The 16,643-nt window shown below is 40.1% G+C and overlaps 1 protein-coding gene across 4 annotated transcripts; it reads left to right on the forward strand.

The window, feature by feature from the left end:
* The first annotated feature begins 3,347 nt into the window (after nt 1-3,347).
* stard10 (StAR-related lipid transfer (START) domain containing 10) lies at nt 3,348-16,244 on the forward strand. Of its 4 annotated transcripts, none has more exons than XM_031293240.2 (7): nt 3,348-3,568; nt 5,182-5,394; nt 11,523-11,670; nt 11,816-11,919; nt 14,291-14,411; nt 14,845-14,897; nt 15,095-16,244. In XM_031293240.2, exons 2-7 carry the CDS (start codon nt 5,236-5,238, stop codon nt 15,299-15,301), a joined length of 792 nt encoding a protein of 263 aa, XP_031149100.1. In that variant the 5' UTR covers nt 3,348-3,568; nt 5,182-5,235; the 3' UTR covers nt 15,302-16,244. The 4 variants fall into 4 exon arrangements, with proteins under 4 accessions (XP_031149100.1, XP_031149099.1, XP_031149101.1 ...); XM_031293239.2 differs by lacking the exon at nt 3,348-3,568 and adding an exon at nt 3,575-3,705; XM_031293241.1 differs by lacking the exon at nt 3,348-3,568 and adding an exon at nt 4,575-4,866.
* Nucleotides 16,245-16,643: the final 399 nt, after the last annotated feature.

Genomic DNA, 16,643 nt, shown 5'->3' on the forward strand with positions numbered 1-16,643 from the left:
TTGAAGTTCCTTGTCTAAAATACCCGCTTGATTTACAGGATAGCTGTCCTGCATTCGAGTAATCCGTACAGTATTAAACAGTTGTTGAATATTATTACGCTGTTTGGCAAATATATTAGGAGATGATGCCACAGTTGGTCTTCGGTTTCTCAGGTTCCTTTCGTACCTGAGAACAGAACAGGGAACTCACAGTGACACAAATTTTGATGAAACAAGCAGTTATTTTGTCAGTGTACTTGTCCTTTGATGGTTCATCATGGCCGCCAGATGTCACCAAAGCACAGTGCATATATGTCAATGGTTGTAGCCTACACAGCTATTGCAGGCAAATGTCATCATCTTCATCAAATCTATAGTTTCAGACAGTTTAGCAAGAGAATGGCTGGATAAATTAGTTATTCTCATCTGATGAGGCAAATGAAAACAATTCTAGATTTGGCTAGAGAGTATACTCTGATACACTGATAAACACAGCTTTCAAAGTTTTGAGTGTCGACATACATACATACAACATATATGCTGTAATCACATGCTAATTTACCTATAGGTCTTTTTCTCAATGGGGCACAGTGGGGAACTGTAATGTTCAGGCTCAATCCCATCAGAAATACTGGGCTTTTTATGTAATATAAAACTATCTTATCATTCTTTAATCCATTCTACTTTTTTCTAGCATGAGTCCCTTTATCTCATATAAATAGGCATGTCTTTCTCAATATCCTCCTCTGTCATCTGTTCATTTTTGTTTTGACTCAAAAGTGTAAATGAATGACTGTATTACTTCCTGCACAAGGAACCTAGCTTGATTTACCTGATATAACTGCTTGTCTTTAAAATTGAAAAGAAACTGCATTTTGAGATCTTACTTCCTTATGTCTCTGTACAATTCCTTGTTGAAATGTGATGCTGCAGTAGAAGTTAATGCAGAAATGTACAGTTCAACGTTTTAAAGCAATGATATATATCAGTTAATGAAAGAAAGAGCCTTTCACTTAGTAGTAGCAGGAATGGGGAGGATGAATTGTTGAGCAATTTGATGGTTTTACTGGATGATGTTTCCATCTACACCTACTTGCATACGAAGAGGTTACCACTAAAGATACAGTGTATTCCAGGAAAAAAGTAACAATGTTGAAAATGCCCTTTACTTGTGAATGAAATACAATCCAAGCCAAACCATTCAGACATATACAAGAGTGGGCTTCAATTTGTTAGATGGGTATGTTGAGTGCTGGGCCAGCAGTTAACACTGCTGGCAATAGGCTTACTGTGTCTCAGCAGACATGAATCATAGAGGACATTCTGATCTGCCATCATAAATCCACTGGCACCTTTAGCAGCAATGCCATCTAAATGTCAGTGTGGGTTTGCTATTGTAGACACCTCACAACACATCCATTCGCTCTGACAAATACAGCTTAAGTTCCCCACGCTAACCTGTCGATATGTTTCTAAAGCATTTTTTTTAAAACTCACCATCACTATTGATCTCAACAACAATGGGATTATGTGATGGCTGATATATGTGTCTTGAGAAAGTCAGCTGCCCAGCTGCATGGACCAGAATGGATTGGCAAACACAGGGGAAACTAATTTTGTTAACAATGGCTGGGTTCTAGTAAATTCCCCTGGAGAACCATTTTTATTAACCTGTACAACTAAACTAGTCAAAAAGCAACTAACTTTAATTGTATTGAAATAACATCACAAAAGCACTGTATTGACAGCTCATTTGAAAACAAGATGGGCTTCTTCATATTTAAGATTTGACTGACATTTTACTTGATGAGCACCACCAGTCTTTCTTTTCTTCCCCATCATAAATCTCCCCATTGTGCACTTTACATATTTTTTTGCTTTGTGAATAAATATTACTAACCTGAATCATTAGAGCACTCGTTTATGTTTTGTTTTCCCCAAATAAATCACATTCACTAACCTTGTATAAAGCAGACATTTCAACTTGTCTAGCATTAACCATGGCTCTGTTCTAGGGAATTGTAATGTAATGCAGCAAGGTTTGACAGGTCAAAATATCTGCTGTGAAAAACACTTTTACTGGAGTTTACCTCCACATTTTTTCCCATGGTCATGTGTTACCCTCCAGCAGTGCCCCCCAGTTTAGGAACCACTGTTCTAGACAAAGTGAATAAATGTGGGATATTTTATGTTTTAAAAAGGACAATGTAATGCTCTATTCCTCCTGGTGAGAAAAGTCTCTCACTCACCTGTCTAAGGTTATCAGAGGTCAGGGTCAGCAATGGAAAAGTTGGTGCTATTACAGGTTTTTATTCACCCTGTTTATTCAAAAGACAGTTTCAATAACGGAAATGCTGTATTGCACATGTGCAAAGAAAGAGAGTAAACGTCCATGCCTGCAGCAAGGGATCACACCTAATGGCAAGGTTAGTCTGTGGGTGTAGCACTTTGGCTACACTATCTGTCAACCATCACAAAATGTCATCATTTCAGCGCATTTTAAAAAATGGCATTGCCTACCCTTGTTTTATATTTACACAAACATACATGTGTGATTCTCAGAAGGAAATGTCAGGTGCACTCCAAAATATTGGGCCTCAATGTGTCGTGAGAACACCCACAGATCAAACTGAGTGAAGGAGGTTGATAATGGGTTTACACACTCCAAGTTGAAAGGAGGGAGAGCGATGGAACAGAATGACACGAGAGACTGAGTGAAAAATAGATGGATACAGACAAGCATGTAGATGGTTGGCCCTATATAACAGAACCACATTGACACTTACGAACATTATAGGCTAGGCCTACTGCATTAGGCTTTAGGGAATTTAAATATAGGGCTATATTGTTCTCAGTATGCGAGTTTGTAACTTGTTGTAACTGACAACTCCAGCAATGAACAGTTCATAAGGAAGCATGACCGAACGACAGGTGAAGACTTCCTAATACTTTAACCATAGACTGTAAGGCTGTGTAAATATACATAACAGTCTATGACTTTAACACGTCAGCCAACAAGAGCCAGGCGCGCCCCCACTGCTGCAACAGTCTATGGCTGCAACTAACAAAAAGGTTCGCGTGTATGGCACATAGACTGTTAGCGCGGGTTGCGTTCAAATACTGTCGGGAATATGGAAACTATAAACAAATGGAGTAACCGTACAGGAGCTGCTTGCATATTTAAACTGTAAAAAACAATATAGGCTACAGCTTCTTATCCCTTGCAAAAAAAGTGCAGGAACCCTGCAGGAAATCCCATGCAGGAGTCCTGCATGAAATAATTCTGAATCCCGCAGGATTATGGCCAAAAAATCCTGTAGATTTTCCTGTAGGACTCCTATGTCATTTCCTGCAGCATCTCAGGTCACAATCCTTCACAATTTCCGTGCACGAAATGTAATGCAGGATTTCAGCAAGGAATATATGTATATCTATAATATTCATAAAAGTGTGCTGGAAAATAGAGTTTGGGGGGCCAGTCAGTGTTGTTCACAAACTGGGCTATTTCACAATGCACAAACTCGTGACATGAAAGAAAACGTGGGCCTCTTTTCCCTCCACGGCTGACCTTTAATTCCTGGATCAACAGGTAGGCCATTTTTTGACATTCAAAAATGTATCAAATGTGAGCCTGTTCTTCAACTTTCAATACAGATCTGCTTCCAAAGTTTGTGCTAATTCACCTAGCTAGCTGTTGGCAGGGTTATCTTTCCTCAAGTTCTAACGGTAAGCTCTAGCCTAACGTTACCGTAAGCGCTAGCCTACAGGAAGAATTGTTTGAAAAAAGCTGTATTTAACGTTAATTGAATGGATTTCATACACCATATTTTGTTCCCATTAACAAAATAGGCTTAGCAAATTTAGCATAAACTGGATTAGGTTAGGTTCTCAAAATGTTGTCGATTAAAGTAAACCATGCAGTTAGCCTAGCTTTAAGTTTTATTCACATTCTGTGGTTTCACATACATGGTAGCTAACTGGTGTGTGAACTATATTGGAAAAATGTTAACAATCACTTTTTTGATTAATGTTAATTAGCAGCGTTAAAGCTAAAACAAAATATCGCTCTATAGACCTTTTGGTGGTTAAAAACTCAATTGAGTACCTTTTTAAAGTGGCTAGTCATGAAACAAATTGATTCAAAACAGCCAGGACCAACAATGTGAAGCAGTAACAGACCGTATGTAAACCAGTTATGTAATATTATAGCCAAGCCAGTTAATAGTTAAGTTAGTTAATAGCCCCATACAGATTTGTTGTAAAGTCTGTTTTCGGCTGTTGTCTTTTTTTTATTTTAAATAAGCTAAACTTATTCAGGCCTACATCATTTAAAATAGGCATAACAGGCCCATGTATAGCAGCATATCGTTTTAAAGCAGGATGTCTGAAATCGTTAGCGAAAGCGTAACTAGCAAAAGAAGAAAAAAAAATTAAATTCCTTAAAAGTCACCTTGCTTACACGATACAATAAACAAAATATCTTTAAGGCAGAGGCTGAGAGCTTTACGAGGAGCACCTAAAGGCAGCACAGGGAGGCGTTTCCATTGTAGCCGTCCCTGCGTCGCCTGCCTGTCTGTACAGCTCAGCCTGATTTCTCCTCCCCCCCCCCACACACACACCTCCTCCTCCTCTTCCTCTTGTTTCTCACCGCATCTCCTCCACCACCTGCGACGCAGCGATGGAGAGCCGCTGCAAATGATTATAAGCTCACGGAAGATCACACTTGATAGAGAGAAAGAGAAGACACACAGAGGGGAAGCCAGATAACGTTAAAGAGGGAGCTAGACGAGCGGAAACAGAAACATATGGCTTGTCTGAAGAGCGGCTGGTTCTGAGGACTGCTGAACCCGGGCTGAAACTTATTCAACCACCGTGATCAACTAAAAGGCACATTTGATTCATCCATCTCATTGTTTGACACTTCTTTTCCTTATTAGTGTGTGCTATCACTCACCTGTGTGAGGCTGTGCTTATACGTCTGTTTGATTATAGTTTGTGCGGGGTATATTGCGGTTGTTTTACCTCCCTGAACGCGCACACATACACGCACACTGATCATCACAAGACGCGGCGCAGCCTACAAAAGCCTTCTTGGGAAATTTAATTAGACAAGTTATTTCCACAGAAGAGTAGGACAAGAGTGGCCGGCTCTCTGCTTCCCTTCCTTTCCCCTGCTCATCGTGTCTCCTCTGGGCCCAACAGGAGTCTCTTAGACCCCTCTCTTCTCCCACATCCCCCACCCTGCGGTAACAAGACATGTCTGGACAGACTGTGACCATCCCGGACGACCGGGCGTTCGCTAGCTTCAAGGCGGAGTGTCTGTGCGATGAAGGCTGGAGTATGAGCCACAATAAGGGGGGCATCACGGTGTGGACCCAGGGTCTGGAAGAGGGGAAGCCCATCCACAAAATGAAGGTGAGACTGTTAACCTCCGCAGGTATGAAACAGAAGATAGCGAAAGCCCCTAGAATATGTTCAAATACAACAAAGTATACATTTGATTTGTAGCCTATACTCACTTTCTATGGGAGGGGAAAAAAAGACACTGCTGTATAATCCAATTGGCAGGGAAGTGCTTTTTCTAAATTCCCATATGATTGAAACTGCTGACATGCTTTAACTGCTGCTTTTTGCTGCATGCTAGTTGCAGAGGCTTCTCCAACCCACTAACAGCACATTGCTTTTCAAACAAATGTATTTAGATGACACAGCATACTATATGTTGTCCCTTTGTAAGCATGCAAACACATGGGTTGTGTTAATAGTCCTAGTGTGATGCTAATAGTGGAACTGTAAATCCTGCAGTGTGTAACTTCTTTTTTTTTTTTTTTTTTTTTTTTACATCCTGTGTTAGATTCACTTATCTTTTTATAAGTGTGTACAGTGGTGGGGTTGTGAATTTATGCCTGATACACACTATAAGAAATCCCCTGGACTAAAGTGAAGTGAGAGCCTCTGGAGGCAGGTTTAATTCTCTGGAGATGTCCTTATCCTCTGCCAGTGAAACTATTTTCAAGTCTCATATAAGGTAGTGTTGAGTATATTATGTTGGGTTACTTAGTTGACTTCTGTGGAGTTGGTTTTGCATACAGTTTGTCATTTAACACAGCACAGGGAAGTAAACAAAAACTGAAATAATACAACAGACAAAAGAACTGATTATGGCTGAACTAGCTACATTGTTTTTGGGCTCTGATAACTTATGGTTAATCGTCATTATTTGTAGTTATTTATTAACTAAACTATTAACCAGTTTTGGAACTGCCTACAGTTTAACATTAATACAGTAACACAAGGTGCAGTAGGTGGTAGGGCTGTGCAATTAATACATTTTTAATCGTGATTACGATTTCTGCTCCTAACGATCCCAAATCGTGGAAAAATTTTGCACATTAAGTTTTGCAAGTCAGCTCTTATTTTGTCCTGTGTTCTGAATGGAGAGGAAAAAAAGGCTCAAATGGGAAAAGTATTAGAGGGAAATTTCACAGTTCAAGGTGATTTCACTGTTGATTTGTTTGTTTCACTGTTGTTGTTTTTTTAATTTCAATAATTACGTCTTTCCAAAAGTCAATGAGTAATTGTGTAAAATAATCGTGATTTCAATATTGACCAAAATAATCGTGATTATGATTCTTTTCATAATCGAGCAGCCCTAGTAGGTAGGGAAATAATGTAGTAGTTCCTGATCATTGTTTAGGTAAGGTAAATAATGTGACAAGCATGTGAAAGTACTTGATGAGCAAACTTTGTTATCTAGTCAAATAGCAGTCGTGGCAGTTTGACTCGAATGTGAATGTTTGTCTTGGGAGTCGATGTGGAGGCGTCATCAGGAGAGGGATGCCACTTTAAGCCATGAAAAAAAAACTGCTGCGTACCATCTAACACATTATATTTGACCAGTCATTAATAATGCTTTGTTCGGTTCCGGGGACAAAAAACTAATTCAACACATTTGTGGCCAAAACATAGATGAATAAGAATAGATCATTTAAGAATTAGTTTGCACACACATGTTAAGATACAAAGTGACAGTTTAATACAACTTCCAGCTTCTTTTCTTATAGTAGTTAAGAACATCATTAAGATCATCAATTATTTGAAGAAAATTAAGTGTAAGTTATGATGTAGTTTGTTGGCTCAGGTGATCTGTCTCACCTTTCAACTGGTGGAAGTTTCCCGTTAATATATAAAATGTATAAATACCTACTGATAGTACATTCATACTTAGGTCATATAAAAACTTACATAGCCTAACTGGTTAAAGGACAGTGTGACTTGTTCTGCATCCAGCCACCAAATCTAGCAGCAATTGGGACCTACAGCCCCCTGGACATTGTTAAAATTGATCATGAAAGAAGAAGAAGAAAAAAAGATAATTATATCACTGTTATACTTGCAGTTCCCTTTGCCAGTGGACACTACAGTCTCCACTTAGCCTTAAACCTGACTGACTGGCACTTTAGTGCTTAACTGGCTCAAATGTCTTTCAGTGTTGTCACAGTCACTTTAAAACACATTTTGGTTCACAGCTGACAGTTTTTGGTAGGTTGCTTCCACGTTTCCAACCTTTACAGTACTTAAACGTGTGTGTGTGTGTGTGTGTGTGTGTGTGTGTGTGTGTGTGTGTGTGTGTGTGTGTGTGTGTGTGTGTGTGTGTGTGTGTGTGTGTGTGTGTGTGTGTGTGTGTGTGTGTGTGTTTTTTTCTGCTGGTGTATCCGGGTCCGGGGAGCGTAAGCCACCAGGTGTTTACTTTGTTAAATAAAGAGGTGTGTTTCTGTGTAGGTACAGTAGGTGTGCCCAGGGGCCACAACAGTAGAGGGATTTTCCCAGCCTATCTAGTTGTACCCTATACCCTTGTACCTGTATGTGTGTAGAGGGTAAGGGCAGGTGTGTTTCCTCAGGACAGCTCTGCAAACAGACACACACATTTGGAGTTTCAGTGGGGTTCCTATCTCTACTTTATCTTTATGTAAATACGACAGTTACAGGAGCTTTATTTTGCATAGTACATCATTCTCTATCTCTTGTTTTTCACTTAGTCTCACACACAGTCAATCTGTAACTCATTTCATCCAAACTCTGACATGGCACAGGTTTATTTATCCCTTTTCACAAAATGATTACATTAATTGTAGTTGTGTGTAAATACAGAAGGTGGTGGTGTGTATGGATCATTGTCATAGATAGGTGTGTGTGTGTAAGAGTAGGGGCATTAGAAATGCCACAGATACAGCTCTTCTATTTATAGACAAAATGAAAGCATGCATCTTTGCTGATGCATGTCGAATGATTAATGTGACTGTTGATAATCTTCTCTCTTCCTGTTTCCCTCTTCACGATAGTAACAATAGCACTAAAGAAAAAGTGATATATCCAAATCAGAGAGAGAGGGAGAACTCTGGCAATCATCATCATTAGCGATCTACTGTAATTATCATCAGCCCCATTATCGTCATAATCATTGCCACTGCCATATTCATCAATAATACATTTTGTATCACAGCTGTAACCATCATCATGTATTTTGTCAGCACGACTCCACACACACTGCACAATGCGTGGGTGTCTGTTAGTGTGTGGTCAGACTGCGTCTCTGCCATGCACATACCTGGGTTTACTTTCCCCCCTGCTGACACACAGGGAAGCCCGGCTCTGAATCACACCCACACTCCTCCATTTTTTTCATAATTGTCTTCCTCAATCATGTATCAGCACCCAGAGGAGCAAACTATGAGACTTGACAGGTTGGAGGGAAGAGAGTGGCAGGGAGAGAAGAAGTCGGGTGAGAGAGGGAATATGGGAGAGAATGAGTAGTGGGTGGAGTGAGTTTGATGTGCAGGGGTCAGAGTTAATTGGGTGTTCTGAGTGCAGTGGGCGCAGTGTGGACTCAGACCAGGCATGAAGAAAAGACTCACCAAACCACAAGCACACATATTGTTTGTGTACCTACTTGTCTGGCTTTTTGTCTCCCTCTGCCTCTGCTTTATCTCTCTGAACTCTCTTTCACCTGCCGCTCTCTATCTCCATCTCCTTGCTTCATCTGTTGACTTCACTGAATTAGTGTGTAATAGAATTATTCACATGTGTACTTAGCTGGCTGTATGTCTTCATTCTGCACTGGATGTCTTTTGCTCCCTATACAGTTCTCTTATGTCTCCTTTTCATTTGATTTTCCTTCTTCCTCCTACTCCTGTTTCAGTTTGCCTGTGAATACAAAACATCCATTATTCTCCCTGGTCTTTTCTGACCTCCAAGTCCTCTGCCAATCTGTCTACACACGCACACACACGGATATCAAATATGAGACCTTACTGATACTGGTGTACTGTCATTATTTACTTATGGTTGCCTTCTGTAGATATAACACATTTAACATTTGCAGTATCTGTTTTTTCTGCTGAGGTACATCAACAAACATGGCTTTGGCACAGTTATTGTACACTTTATTTTCAAAATCCCATCATACTGTATCCTGTATGTGTTTTTTTTGTAGTTCCAGTATGGAGAGTTCATGTTAAAGAGTCAGAAACAAGTCTTTAATTCCGTAATAAGCAGAGTGGTCAGCAGTAATCATCATGCATTCTCTGCTATAGGCTTTGTTGTTTTCCTGTAATGTCAATCTGCAGCCATACCCCCGTTCTGCCCCTCACAAACTTTCTCTTAACACTCCCAGAATAATAATTCTGGCTAATAACAGAATATTTGTGAAAGTGTTAACTGCTGTCTTTAATAGACTGGCATTGCATTAGTTTAGGCACAGCAGTATCAGATTACTTTACGATCAGTAATCGCAGAATTTCTAATACTCTGCTCCAAAAAAAAGGACAAAAAAATAGAAACACCTCCCGATATAATGCAGTACAACACCACCTTTAACTGGGACCTCAGTATAACTAATAACATAATAACATATAATGTCAACAAAAACTGAACAGTCTAGGCGTCAGAAAAATAGACTATGGCAGAAACTGTATTTACAGGTGTATAAAGTATTTCTAGAACAAGTAGTTGGAAGCCAAAATGGGACATTGAGAGTTATAATAATATCTGGTCCCAGGGCATTTAATTTCACTTAAAGGAACACGCCAACTTATTGGGACTTTAGCTTATTCACCATAACCCCCAGAGTTAGATAAGTCCATACATACCCTTCTCCTCTCCGTGCGTGTTGTAACTCTGTCAGACGGCTCCACCGGTAGCTTAGCCTAGCACGGATCCTGAAGGTAATCGGTTCCAACTAGCCTACTGCTCCGAATAAGTGACAAAATAATGCCAACATGTTCCAATTTACATGTTGTGATTTGTATAGTCACAGCGTGTACAAATAACAAGGTCACATGAGACACAGCCATCTTCTAACCGTATATAAACTGGGAACTATTTTCTCAGAAAGGCGAAGCATTGCTACTCTGCTCGGGGCTTCTCAGGTGCTGCAAGCATATCACTCCACCCAAGTAGCAGAAGTAGCACTGTTGTGTTCTGAATGAACACTTCGGATAACAAATTTGTAGTGCATATTTTGTGCTGTTACTCCAAAGAGAGCTGTACAGCCAAATGTAGTGTAAAGTTGGTGATCATTCTCTTGAATGAAGCCCTCAAGGAACAATGGAAAGAAGATCCAGGAGGGTTGGAGAGTTTCAACCCTCCTGGACTGACTTCTAATTAAAATTAAAATCAGCCACCCTCAGTCCATTTCTTTCTCATTTACTCTTCTTCTCTCGCTCTGCTTTTCTCTCGGTCTCTCTTGACCTCTCATTTGCTCTTCTTGTTTCTTTGTGTCTCTCATCCTCCATTGCCCTGTCCTTCTTTGTTGTTGTTGTTGTTATTATTAAGCCAATTTACCCTTGGCAATTGTAACTGTAGTAACAGCTTTACTCGAGGGCCGCAGACCTCTTTTTACACAGGCTGTATGTACATTGCCATCTACTCCTGTGAAGCTGACACAGGCAGGGTTTCATTAATACACCGTAGCACACTATATCTTAAATCAACAAGTATGGCTGTATAAACAATTAAGACCTCCTAGATTTATAGAAATGTATACCTATAATTTATCTGAAGTTTTATCTGAAGTGTGCGTGCGTGCATCCTTGTCCTGTATTATTGTGTTGTTTTCCATTTTATGTCTAGTAATGACTCATCTGTGGTCAATAGCCTGCCTCTTGATTCTGTCCAAACTTTCTCTTTGTCTCTCTGACACACACACACACACACACACACACACACACACACACACACACTCTGTCTCTGTTTAAGCTTTCTAATGCTCTCTAACCAACTGATGTTGAATTGTTTACACGTCAGTTGCCAGTTGTGTGTGTACGTGTGTGTTTCTTTCAAACTCATGAGTGTGTGTGCAGGATCCCTCAACACTTGCATTGGATAGAGCTCTGAAATGTTTTGCAACATCAGTGCAATAGCAGGAGCTACGTGTGGTAAACTCAATAAATCTGGTAAGGGTCTATGATCCAGTTATGTTAGCTGTGTACGTTTTCTTTATTGTCTCAAAATGAACACTCTCTTTCTGTCTCTCTTTTTCACAGTGTCGGATGGTGTGTAAGGACGTGTCGGCTGAGACCATGTACGACGTTCTCCATGACATTGAATACAGGAAGAAATGGGACACAAACGTCATTGAGACCTTCGATATCGGGAAACTTACCGTCAATGCAGATGTTGGTTACTACTCATGTATGTTACACACTTAAGTGTAAACAAGCGTTCATTTGTCACTAATATGATTTGGGGCTGTAAAGGGAAGCAGAGACACATACAAAGTGCACGTTGATCGACAGGACAATGTTTTGTTGATCAGATTTATCTTGTGTGTTAACAGGGAAGTGTCCGAGTCCTCTTCGGAACCGCGATGTCATCACTCTTCGCTCCTGGCTTGCAATGGGGAAAGATTACATCATCATGAACTACTCTGTCAAACATGCCGTGAGTACACACACACATGCAAACACACAATCGGGGCTTATACATGCTCAGCTGGGGCCCTGCTCATTCACCCTTAATATAACTCTGTGCACATGTGCTCAAAGGTGCATTGTAAAACAAATGGCCCGTTTTGAAATGAGTGCACATTGGTTGAGCCGACATGAACGTTGATCCAGTTAAGCAAGCTTAAGGGGGTTCTGTATGAAAAGAAATCCCAATTACAGGTGTGTGTGTGTGTGTGTGTGTGTGTGTGTGTGTGTGTGTGTGTGTGTGTGATTTAAAACAACCACTGCATCCAGAAACTAAAGCAAGTTTGGCACCTTTTCAAAGAGAGCGCAACCCCATACCTCCAGCCCTTTTTGCTTTTACCTTGGAAAATGATAGAGGTACTGTGGTGGCATTTCTTCAGTTTAAGTGTAGTGTAGTTAATTTGATTCAGTTGAATACATTGTGTTTTAAGTTCAGCTTCCAGTCGTGCTTTTTAGGCTTGTTTTGTCTGACTAACTGTCTCAAACCAAAAGATATTCAGTTTACTATAACATAATACAAGGGAAAGCAGCAAATCCTCTCAATTGAGGAGCTGGAACCAGATAATGTTTGGCAGAAAAATTACTTATTTGATAAATTGATTATTAAAATAGTTGCAGATTCATTTTCTGACAATCAACTACTCAATTTACAGAGTAGTTGTTTAACTTGTACCTCTCGCGATCTGTCTTCCTGTCTTGTTTCTTTTTCTTCTCTGTCTATCTTGCGTTTCTGTCTGTCCCTCGGTCTCTCTTTCTCTCGGTTTCTCAGTTTCACCTCACTAATATAATGTTTACAAAAGGATAAGACGTTTCATGTGACACTTAGCTGTTGACTTCCACCTCCTTTTCCGCATTCCTGCATTAATAAGTGGTTACGAACATAATAGACGTGTGTGTGTGTGTGTGTGTGTGTGTGTGTTTGATTAGCCAAGGTCACTCTGTAGTGTAGCTTGGCTTGTGGAGTGCAGTTTAAGGGGATCCGTAGTGGAGTGCTGAGTTCACACGTCCACTGTCAGTCCACTTATACTGTATTTGACACTACACTCATCTGCTCTCTTTCCCATGATTATTAATAACTGCTTTTTCACTCGTTTATTTGAAACTGCCCTGTAGTAACTGTCGAAGTATAAAGTTCTTGCAAGAGAGGCCTATATATTTATATTAGGGCTACAGATAATGACTACTAATGACTATCAGTTGATCTGTTGAGCACTATTTTAGCCACAATGGCAGCCTGGCTCCAGGGATAGCAGTGCTATTATTGGATGGATGACATTTTGTGCATTTTGTACAGTTAGCATTGTCATTGTTAGCATGCTGACGTTAGCATTTAGCTCAAAGCACCGCTCTGCCTACAGTAAGTATGTAAGTAGCATGGCTGTAGACGCTTATGTCTTGTTGATTAATCGTTGAATATATAAAATGTTTAAAAAGCCCATTGTGAGTTACCAGAGCCCAAAGTAATGACTTAAAATAGCTATTTTTGTCTGACCAACAGCCAAAAATCAATCACGTTAAGTAAATCTTCTATCGATCAAGTAGTTGACTGATTATTAGGTCAGATATGGAGTTTCCTGGTATGGCGGATGTGTCAAGAATGTAGAGAGACATCTAATTTGTGACTAATACTTCAAATCCTATAGTGTCTCTACATTATGTCAGAACATTATAATGTTGGCCCAGATTTCCCTGAAACCTGCAGATGTAGTGTTTCACGAAAGCTGTCATTGTACTGCTAGCAGAAATTCCTACATTGTAGTCTACTAGAGAGGTGTAGAGAGGTGCAGGCAGCATAAATATGAGTCAAATAGTAGGGAAATGATAAAGCAGTTATCTGAAGGTCTCCTCTGATAAAGGTTCTTTAGCTGACTGCGGCTCTGTGTGCTTTTTAAGTGGTCCGCAGTGTGCCTGTCCCAATTAGCACAGGCTAACCAGTGCTGTACTTTATCATCATGAATAATAATCTTGACATAATCAGAGGAGCCAGCAGTGGAATAGTGGGCCTTTGCTGCTTCTATTCACAGAATAGTGTGGACTGGATTTGCGTCAGAAAGATGACTGTGAAGCAGAACATCAGATTGACTGGCAGCAGAAAACACGACACAGAAAAGCATCCCAGAATCCTAGTGCTTACCCAGCACAAAGTATGTCGACCATTTAACCCCCCCCCCCACAGCCAGTGTGAGCCATTTACATAATAAATTAATTAAATCTGGAGCTACCAAAAATTAATGAAGATTTCACGGGGCTCCTTGTCCTGTTCAAGGTTGGTATATGCACTGAATAAGGATGTTATTTCCAATAAGAATCTGTGTATGTATGTATGTGTATTGTCTCTACAGAAATACCCTCCTAAAAAGGACAAGGTGCGAGCTGTGTCCATTCAGACTGGTTACATGATCCAGGACCAGGGACCAACCAACCACTGTACTCTCACTTACTTGGCCCAGGTAGATCCACGAGGTAACTAACACACACACACACACACACACACACACACACACACACACACACACACACACACACACACACACACAGGTGCTTAACGCAGGCTCAAAGTTCTAATGAATCATTCATTCCCCTGTATTTATGTCAAATTGAGTCGCCATAGTAACCATATGAAGGACAGAGTCTATTTCACTGCCACCTCACTCTATCCCTCTTCTCTCTCCCTTCTCTCTTTTTCTGTTCATTGATCTAATTCTCCCTTTAATTCACTTCTTTACTGTCACACTCTTGCATGCAAGTGCTAATTGTGTAAATGTCTTTAATCACTGATTTGTAATGTGTTGCAGTGAGTAGCAAGTTACAAAGCTCCACTTTGATCCTGGATGACATGACATTTAATAGAGCAAGCTTTAATGTATTCCTCTGTTCACTCTGTTTCTCTTTGCAGGTTCGTTACCCAAGTGGGTTGTCAACAAGTCTTCCCACTTCCTTGCTCCTCATGTAAGTCATTTGCAGATTAACAGAGATTCTTTATTATTGGCATATCTAATACTGGCAGTGCATTTAAGTACAATCATTTCCTTTCCGCTAGCTGAAGTTTGGCTGATTGATTGGTTTTGATAATCAACACAGAACTATGAAAATAAATGGATATGTTGTCTTACTTGTGTGTTCTTAATTTATTTTGTTCTTTTTAGGCAATGAAGAAGATAAACAAAGCATGTTTGAAGTATCCAGAGTGGAAGCAGAGACACAACCCTGGCTTCAAGCCCTGGCTCTACCCCGAACAGACTACATTACCCAGCATCCCGCTCTCTGAGCTCAGCATCCAGCATGCCGAGAGCCTGGAGAATATTGATGAGAGCTCCCTGGCTGAGATCCAGGAGAGAGAAGATAGCGACTAACACACACACTCACACATACAGTCATGTATTCATACACACACAAACCGTAATGCAGGGTGACATGCATGCCTGATACACATCCATAATTACCCTTATGTTTATGTGATTCTATATGTAAGTATGTGTCTATGCACATGCAGTTGCATATGCAGGCATACTAACAGGCACATGTATGTAAGCATTCATGCACACAGACAAACTCATACTTGACCAAATCCATCTCATACTTACATACATAATGTATGAACACATAACATAGATGCACTCACAGATACACACCCACCCACTCACAAGGGACACTGAAAAACAACTAATTTTTTACAACTCATATTCATTGTAATCAGAGAAGCGGCTGTTAATGTGATTTTTCATGCCCCTTCAAGGGATATCAGAGTTTTCCAATCGGGACCGATGCAGATTACTGAAAATATATTTTGCTATAATAATTTACTGTTGAAATGTTATCTGAGTAACCTGACAGTGGACATCCCGCTCTCATTCAAAATATGAAAAATGGATTTCAAAATTATACTCCTTTTATGTGCACGTTATAAATACAATCAATCCAGTTGGAAAACACCTCAGTGCAACCCCTAATAGTCACGTATACAGCAAGTACATAACTGTGTACACATATGGACACGCACTATTCATTTCTACTACATTCGTGCACTCAGACATGTATACATACTCAGTTTGTCTCTCTGCCCATGTTGTTTCTCTATCACTCATTATGTGTCTCCATCACATTTTGTAAGCACATGATAAATATGCAGGTGTGCAGATGGCAGCTGGAACCCCCAACCTGCAACCCTCTCATACACACACAAACACACCTACAGATTTTACACACTTACTGTCTTCTCCTCTAATTGAGAGATGTATGAATGTATGTAGAGTTTAAAAATTAAATACATATTCCTACAAAGGTTTTCAAATTTCACCTGTGAGCTGAGTCATTTTTGTCTGTGTGTATTTTACATGTGTCAGTGCCTTTGCTCGGGTTGATGGCCGATGCTGCAGGTTTGCATGATGCTAAAATAGGCAGGCCTAGATAGTTGATCTGCTATCCTTCTTTCAGTGCCTCATGCTAAAATAGGTTTATGATTGATTTGCTGTCATTTAGATATTCTTTCAGTGACACACACACACACACACACACACACACAAAACCATTGATTTTAAAACTGCACTGCCATGATTAGAACAGGGAACCACCATGACATAATCCTAATGATAAACAGGTTTTAACTCATTGGAAAGTGTGCATGCATGTTTGTTTGCCTGATTGCATGCACCCATGCACTCACATGTATGTGTGCGCAGTGGCCTAGATCAAAAA

The sequence above is a fragment of the Sander lucioperca genome, chromosome 5 (genome assembly GCF_008315115.2).
Source record: "Sander lucioperca isolate FBNREF2018 chromosome 5, SLUC_FBN_1.2, whole genome shotgun sequence".
Classification (NCBI taxonomy): Eukaryota; Metazoa; Chordata; class Actinopteri; order Perciformes; family Percidae; genus Sander; species Sander lucioperca.

What these genes read in the sequence shown, in the direction of transcription:
- stard10 (XM_031293240.2), top strand. Translation starts at nt 5,236, where the DNA reads ATGTCTGGACAGACTGTGACCATCCCGGACGACCGGGCGTTCGCTAGC. An exon ending in AGATGTTGGTTACTACTCAT is followed by an intron (nt 11,671 to 11,815) that starts GTATGTTACACA and finishes GTGTGTTAACAG; the next exon opens with GGAAGTGTCCGAGTCCTCTT. An exon ending in CCCACTTCCTTGCTCCTCAT is followed by an intron (nt 14,898 to 15,094) that starts GTAAGTCATTTG and finishes TGTTCTTTTTAG; the next exon opens with GCAATGAAGAAGATAAACAA.